The sequence below is a fragment of the Diaphorina citri genome, unplaced genomic scaffold, assembly GCF_000475195.1.
Source record: "Diaphorina citri unplaced genomic scaffold, Diaci psyllid genome assembly version 1.1 scaffold3492, whole genome shotgun sequence".
NCBI lineage: Eukaryota > Metazoa > Arthropoda > Insecta > Hemiptera > Psyllidae > Diaphorina > Diaphorina citri.
In genome coordinates, this window is record NW_007380897.1 from 12,907 (window position 1) to 21,240 (window position 8,334).

Genomic DNA, 8,334 nt, shown 5'->3' on the forward strand with positions numbered 1-8,334 from the left:
TGAAAAAAATAAAGAACAATATCGTCGGCAAATAGCATAAGGTTTGATTTGCTCCTTCCTATTTTTTCAATGACTGTGTTTTGTATTTCGTTGATTACGTTTATGAAGAGGAGTGGCGAGAAGACTCCACCCTGCCGAAGGCCCGTTGTAATGGCAAAACTGTCAGTGGTTCCAACAGGGGTTCTTTCTTTACTCGATATGTCTTTATAAAGATCGCTTATTCTTTCTATCATAGGTTTTTCTATTCCAGCATGATCTAATTCATCCCAAACTTTATTCCTTCTTACGGCATCAAAAGCCTTTTTTATATCTAAAAATGCGTTGACAATGTGAACACACTAATTCATTTGTATATGCCTCACAAAAAAAAAAAAAAAAAAAAAAAAAAAAAAAAAAAAAAAAAAAAAAAAAAAATGGTTCATCCATTTGAATATGGCAGCAAGGATTCATCTAAAAAGTAGGCTACGTTGCCAAACGTGTCAAATTATGCAGTGTGAACAGGCTGCAAGAGTACAAAATTCAAGTTAGAATATCCTTATCTCTTTCGAATAAGATGTAATTGACTGTTCAAGCAAATGATGGGAAAATGGACACAAAAATATTAAGTGCAATTTGCTAATGAATTAAGAGTTTGAAAATTCTATGTTAAAATGTAAATGCAGTTTCTTTGTGTTATTATATCACAACTTTGGTGCTCACTGCAGCATTGTAGGATTTTCCCAATATCTCATAATCCTAAAATCACATGTTTACCTACCATGCTGGCACCGGTCGCTATGCGCATTTATTTCTATGTCATAGCTACTCATTTTCCTCACGAGGCTGAGTACCTACCATTCTGGCCACCGGGTACTATGCGCATTTATATGTCATAGCTACTCATTTTCCTCACGAGGCTGAGTGGGCCCCGCAACAGCCAGTCACGGTATCAACCATTTGCATGACGCATTTATATGTCATAGCTACTCATTTTCCTCACGAGGCTGAGTGGGCCCCGCAACAGCCAGTCACGGGATCAATCATTAATTTATATGTCATAGCTACTCATTTTCCTCACGAGGCTGAGTGGGTCCCGCAACAGCCAGTCACGGAATCAATCATTAGCACAATACAAATTTCTTGACCCCGCCAGGAATCGAACCCGGGTCTCCCGTGTGCAAGGCGAGCGCAGTGACCACTATGCCATAGGAGCTGACAAGAACTTCTACACCACCACAAAAAAAAAGTGTTGATTGACTCACTCATTTATTTCTAAAGACCTTACCATCAGACTCACTAATATTTACCAACTCACCTAATCTGACTCACTAATCGTCCTCGAAAGGACGAGGCACAGTTACTTTGCACATTCGTATTGTTCAAACTGAGTGGCTTTCGTCTTGGCTTTATAGTGTTGCCAGGGTCTCCCGATGAGCCCAATGTGGCAACAGAGCCATTGAGCGATACAAGAGAAGTATTGAGGGAGGGAGACTCATTGAGCTTGTCCCCGAGAAGAGATTTGTCCTTGTCTATCCAGCCTAGACTGTGAGGGAGAAAGAGAGACAGGAATAGTCAGGTTTTTAGCTAATTTTATTATTTAAGCTACAAAAGAAAACTCAGCCAGCCTAGTTAGCTTGGAAGGTAGCCCATGTGACTTATAAGTGTTGTTGTTGTAGCGGCTTTAGTTTTGCCGAATAGCAATAGCAGAATAAAGAAAAGATGTCTTTTTGTATCTGCCATACACCGGGGTGATGGTCTCTAGCTCTAGCCATGTTAAATTGGCTGGCTCGTCCTGAACCGCAGTCAACCATTGTGAGGACTTGTGCTTGGTACTTTAAAAGCAGAGAGAACCCTTTGAGGTTGCCAGCTTGCTAGGCTGGTTAGGGTTAGCTGTTCTCCTCCCTGTTTATAGTCCCACAGCCAGACGCTAGTTTTCTCTCATAGTTATTAAAAAGTTAACATGACCTAGTGTATCTAGTACTTTTTATTTATCCACCTACCTCTTTCTCCCGAAGCACAGCGTTGTACGTATAAGGATCCATCACAAGGTACTCGGGGAAGTCCACATAGTCTTGGCGCTTGTACGCACCATGACTGGAATAGAATGTCCGGTGTATATGCAAACACAGACAGGGCGGTAGCTTGCCTAGTCGCAGTGTGCGGACAGCGTCACAGAGGACTTTAGCCGGTCTGGTTGGGATACCCTGGCTGGTTTGGTTACCCAGGGAGCCAGGGGTTGGGTTGCCCCCGTTTTCACTGCTCGAGTCTTCGACACTGTTGAGGTCATTAGACACTGTACTGTTGCGGAGTCTGTCTTTATTACACACTGGAAAAAATGGGAAATAATTTGTTTGAGAACCTAGAAATTAGTGTAAGTTCTTTTGTTTTTAGGCGAATTTCATTTTAAACAGATACTTTCTACTATTCTGTCCTCCTCTCTTCGATCTCAGGACGATAAGACCTCAGTTGTTACAGTTCCCTCTATCACTCATATAAATTTCCAACCCACCAATCCTTAAGAATATTGCTTGTTCCCCGATAGATGGGCAGTGTGTGCCGTTCTTGTATGAATGTGAAAATTGAAGCCATAATAATGATAAAAATATCTAGTAGTACAGTCAAGCGCCTAACTAGAAAAAAAAACTAGGTTCATACTTACTCTCACATTCAAACTCGTTGATGATTTCTGTATCAACAAAGTCTTCTAATAGTCCAGTCAAACTATGTGTCTGGCCAAGAGTTGACCTCTGCGGTAGATGTAGACTCAGAGAGTCAAAATTGTCGTATTTAAGAGGGTTTTCATGGCCACACACAGCACACCTGGAAAAACAGTATTTGTAGAATTAAATTAATAAAAATAAAATAATAGGTAATAATAATATTAATAATAATAATAATAATAATAACAATAATAACAATAACAATAACAATAACAATAACAATACGGGATATAAAAACCTACTCATAAGTATCCATTTTATATATAACTTAAGTAAAAAAGTACTCTGAAATCTTACTTTAATTATCCAGAAGTAAAAATAGGTACTATCTTAACAATCACTATCAAAATTTGAATTATCACTATCAAAATTTGAACTATCACTATCAAAATTTGAACTCCCATTATCAAAAGTTTTAATTTAAAAATTTCAAATCTCACTATCAAAATTTGAAGTATCAAGATTAAAATTTGAAATGTCAATACCAAAATTTGAAATATCAATATCAAAATTTGAAATAGTTACATTTCAAATATCAATCAAAATTTGAAATGTCCATAGATTTCAAAATTTGAAATATCACTATCAAAAATTTCAATACACATCAAAATTTGAAATGTGACTATCAAAATTTGAAGTATCAATATCAAAATATGAATAGCAAAATTTGAAGTATGTTAGTATGTATCAATATCAAAATTTGAAATGTCACCACTATTAAAATTTGAAATATATCAATATCAAAATTTAAAACATCAATATCAAAATTTGAAATATCAATATCAAAATTTTAAGTGTCAATATCAAAATTTGAGAGATATCAATATCAAAATTTGAAATATGAACTTTTGAAGAAGCCCATTCATTACCTAGGTACTGAAGAAACAATTTTTAGAATTACTATGATCAAATAATCTATTTCTTACTTTGCAGGATTTTCCTCAAAGCTTGCCCTACTTCTCCCAATGTCTCCGATTGTGAATCCAACCATATGATGAATATTGGACAAGATCCAAGTGCTTGCAAGATTGTATTCATGAAACATGTCTGCCCGAGATTCTGAAGTCCTAAAACAGGAGCTGAAAATATAAGAAGCATGAGATTAGTTGTAAAAGGACATCCTTGAGGTTTGAGATAATTTCATTGAATTTATACACCTCTCAAGCAAGAAGTTTATAACAAACAAAAGAAGAAAAAAAAAATCTGGTGTGACTTTCCTTATCCTATTGAATGGTGCTTATTTGGGTGTTCTGTTGTAACATTTACAATATCTCTAACCTTTTTTTTAAGGTTAGGTTTTTTAAGGCAAGGTTTTTTAAGGTTAAGTAGGTTTTTTAATTTTATGATTGTTTATCTCTTGTAAAAATAAATTACTTACAGTTTCCAAAGTTACTAGTCAAGTGAAGACGTTGTTCTTTTACCTATACCAATATCTCTAACCGTTTAGTTGATATAGCTGAAAACTGCCAAAAAGTGGTCGAAACCCGCCAAAAAGCGGTCAAAATACCGCCAACCGCAGCACCTATTTTAACCAAACGTTTTGAGTTGCATCCTTGTCATATTCCTATACCTATTTTCAAATTTAGATATTTTCATTCCAAAAAACCAAAAAAACTGGTTTTTGGGGGATTTTTTCACATTTTCTCACACAAATGAGCTCTGATCTTGAAATTTGGCTCCGCTATTACTACAGTATAGCTCCGCTATACTGTAGTAATAGAAAGTAAAAACAGTTGATTTTTAAAAATTGAGGGTTTTTTTTTTCTTCCAAAAATTGCAGGGTGAGGGCTAGGGGGAGGGGGGGGTTAAAAAAGCTGCTTGTCCCGTATTTTCATCCAAAATCCCGTTTTTTTTTTTTAAGTTTTAGGTCGGTTGTCCCGTTTTGGGCTGAAAATGATCTGGCAACCCTATAGTGCGTGTGCCTTGTAAGCGCTAGGCCGCAGATTCGATTCCCACCTAGGGCGGATTTTATCCTGATGGGATAATGTTCGTTCTCGGAACGGCTGGCTTTCTCCTATCCTGTCTTCCTTCTCTTCGATTGCGGGACGATAAGACCATAGCAGTTACAGTTCCCTCTGTCAAACCTCTTGAAAAAAAAGCATGCTTGGAAACTCTGGGGGACATGTTCTCCGATCATTCTGAGAGGTTGTGAAATACTTTCAACATAAGATTGTAGACTCGGAACTTACTCTTCTTCTTGCTGGTGAAATTGGGTCCAAACAAAACATATGCTCCTATGGCCAAGGAGGCACAAGTGATTCCAAAAATCAAAACAAAATGTTCACTTTCCATTGAACTGTACCAAGAAGGATTGTAACCGTAATAGTGATCTACTTTGCTTCTCATAAAAGTGAACTTCTATTAGCACATCAAAAAAAAAGAACACCACTCTACTTTTGTTAGGTAATGAAAAATGGTATCCTTGTGACACAAGCAAAGATAAAGGAGTTAGAGAGATTTATTCAAGGCAGTCAAGGCACACTAATCTACTGTTAAGTAATCCTTTATCAGCAATTTTCTACAGTGTTCCTTAGAAGTTCAAAGACATCTGAAGTAACAAGAAGTTTCCACTGTCTCTTTTCCAAAGTCTTTGAAAGTTTCCCAGTTATGTAGAAACTCGATTTCATCACGATTTCACAATCACATTTCTACATTTTTTCAACACTAAAAGATTACTAGCAATTTTCAGTCAAATTAGGAGAGAAAACTACCAAGTACCAAATTCTGCATGCTTTGGCCAAATTTTTTTCAGGCAGATTTTCGTATTTTATAATTTTATCAAGATATCAAGAAAATTGTAAACAACAAGCTGGGTCCGTCCCTCCGGGAATTTTTTAGCCCGTAGTTTATTCGATCATGGTTAAAGAATACCTATGTACCTACCTAATTTGTTTAATATTCAGTTTATTATTATTCTTGATTTGATTTTTTAATTTTACTTTCATGTAATGATTTAAAATCAAGACTAGAGCCCGTTCTCCCTTTATTCCCAATATAGTGTACAAGTCACCCATCCATTTATTGGCCTTGCTCGGCGTAGCTTAACATAGATGACGCTAAAACCGGTCTTAAAAGATCGACTGAAGTGTTATCTAAAACTTTCTCGATTTGAGTTCATAGGTCGTCGCGACAAATTTCAAGATCAGAGCTCATTATTTTGTGTGAGAAAATGTGAAAAAAAAAAAAAAAAAAAAAAATCCCAAAATTACCAAATGAACTTTAATTCCTTTTAATGTTTAATTCACCCATAGATTTATTGGCCTTGCTTGGCGTAGCTTAACATAAGTGACGCTAAAACCGGTCTTAAATTAACGACTGAAGTGTTATCTAAAACTTTCTCGCTTTGAGTTCATAGGTCGTCACGACAAATTTCAAGATCAGAGCTCATTTGTGTGAGAAAATGTCATAAAAAAAATCCCCGAAAAACCATTTTATTTTTTTATTTTTTATTTATTTTTTTTTTTTTTGGTTTTTTGCCTTTTTGGTTCTCTGGACAAAATTTGCACCACCACTTTCGTGTTCCTGGTAAAAAGACCTTTAAGGAAAGTAAAAAACAATCGGCTTGGTTGATTACATGCTTACATGCAATGTTTTTGGCAATTCTATGTCAGAGCAGATTATGAAATATATCTTAATGGTTTGTTTCTCTTTCAATCCTATTCCATGACATGTTGAAACTTTTTTTTTTTTTGCAATACCTACTTAGATGTCCCCCTAGGTACCTGACCAATACATAAATACTAGGGCTGGGTAAATATGTTATGTAACAGGTCTCTTATTCTTACACTAAAGGTAACATTACAAGTAATTACATGTAATAATATTGTAATAAAATATAATTGAAAATTAAAATTGAAATTGAAAACATTACCTCCAGGTCTACTATCTCATGTTCCAATAGTTTCTTACCATCTAAGCATGCACGGTTTACCCAGCCTAGTTAGCTTAGTTGGTAGTGCGTTAGGGTTGCCAGACGTCCCGTATTTCCCAGGACGTCCCGTATTTTGGGCACTTTTCAAAATGTCCCGTACGGGACACGCGTGTCCCGTATTTTCCCCAGTTTCACCATCTCCTCCGGTAATTAATCTTTACCAATGTAACAAATTGAAATTTTCTGTAGCACGCCGGATTCAAACCCCGGTCTCACACACAATTGATGATTCTCATGAAAAATATAACTGTCCAAATGTATTTTTTTCGTAAAGATCGTCAAAAATAATAAATAATCCGAAAAAAATGTGGACTACCTATGATTTTTTTCTTATTCAGTAGGTAGATATAATTTCATGTTTAGTAGGTACTTAGGTAGGTACATTTTTTTGCTCCTGAAAATTTGGGCTTTGGTTGTTGGTTCCTTGTTTATAATATGGGTTGCAAAGTAATTGAGACACACTGAACAGTCTTTGCAGCTTTGCACCTCTGGCTTGAGTCCCACACTCTTTCGATCCAGCACCCTCTTAAGGATCGTTCATGATAAAAATGACTATAATTTCGAAATAAAAGTGCGTCTGCCTTGTAAGCGCTAGGCCGCGGGTTCGATTCCCGCCTGGGGCGGATTTATGTTTGTTCTTGGAACGGCTGGCTTTCTCCTATCCTGTCTTCCTTCTCTCTTCGATTTCGGGACGATAATACCATAGCAGTTACAGTTCCCTCTGTCAAGTGATTCTCATGATTTTTTTTTAATATCTCAGAAAAAACTATAAAAATTAAAAAAAATATTGCGATTAAAACGAAGAAAATGCGTTCACTAGATCGCGAGATAGAGCTCTCGGAACATGAGAGTCTCAAACACGCCGATATCATACCTAGCGGCAACAATGCACCTCCCGTGATGACGTCATCTACCCATATCGTACGATGCGCTGTGAGCTTATTACCATAGGGATTAGGGTTAGGGGCTCAAATAGATCGAATAGGTACCTACCTATCTACGCATTTTGTTATCTTATCACTATTTTTCAATGCCTTTTTCACTCCAAAGTTGAGTTTTTTGGATAAAAGACAGGATTATGATAAAAGACTTGGAAAAAAAATCCGTGGGATAAAAGGGGAAAAATACCGAGGGATAAAATATTACTCGTGAGAGAAAAAAAGTTTGTGAGGTGCTCCCCGGAACCAGACCCATTTTTGTTTTAAATACATCTTTGAAGACTTTCAATCACGAGTTGTCAAGAAATAAAAGGTCAAATACCTTTAATACATGCTTTTTACTATGAGTTGAGGTAAAAAATTACAAGCAGAAATTTTCCTGAAAACTAGGATTTTTAGATCTCTGTAAAAATCGTTCTATTTTATCTAGAGCAGTGAAAAAAATACTCTCAGGTTGGTAATATTGTTCTCTTCAATTTTGCGTTCATTTCAAGTTCCCTCCTTGTTTCAAAATATAATTGTTCCATAATATAATATGGAACATCATGCAGTAGAGGAGGAGAACTATCGATAGTCGGCGCCATCGATAGTTTTTTTTTATTACATATTTTCCTTGTTTCTAAAGGTCTTATCCCCCTAGATACAAAACGCAAAAACCAAAGAAAACGATGTGATCAGATCAGCAAGAGCGAGTAGAATTTCTTGTTTACATTTTTTTCATGGTTGGTTACGTCTCACGCAATGTTGCCAAGCGTAGGGCGCGTTT

The 8,334-nt window shown here is 36.2% G+C and overlaps 1 protein-coding gene across 1 annotated transcript in view; it reads right to left on the minus strand.

Annotated features, from left to right (window-relative positions):
- Positions 1-5,456, minus strand: part of LOC103520342 (ubiquitin carboxyl-terminal hydrolase 30 homolog) — an 8,624-nt gene extending 3,168 nt beyond the window's left edge. Inside the window, exons 1-6 of the mRNA XM_026831499.1 lie at positions 4,889-5,456; positions 3,626-3,778; positions 3,569-3,575; positions 2,639-2,799; positions 2,008-2,305; positions 1,295-1,522 (exon numbers count right to left, since the gene is read on the minus strand). Coding sequence (XP_026687300.1) covers positions 1,295-1,522; positions 2,008-2,305; positions 2,639-2,799; positions 3,569-3,575; positions 3,626-3,778; positions 4,889-5,045 — 1,004 coding nt within the window. The 5' untranslated portion in view covers positions 5,046-5,456. The remainder of the gene's footprint in view (positions 1-1,294; positions 1,523-2,007; positions 2,306-2,638; positions 2,800-3,568; positions 3,576-3,625; positions 3,779-4,888) is intronic.
- Positions 5,457-8,334: the final 2,878 nt, after the last annotated feature.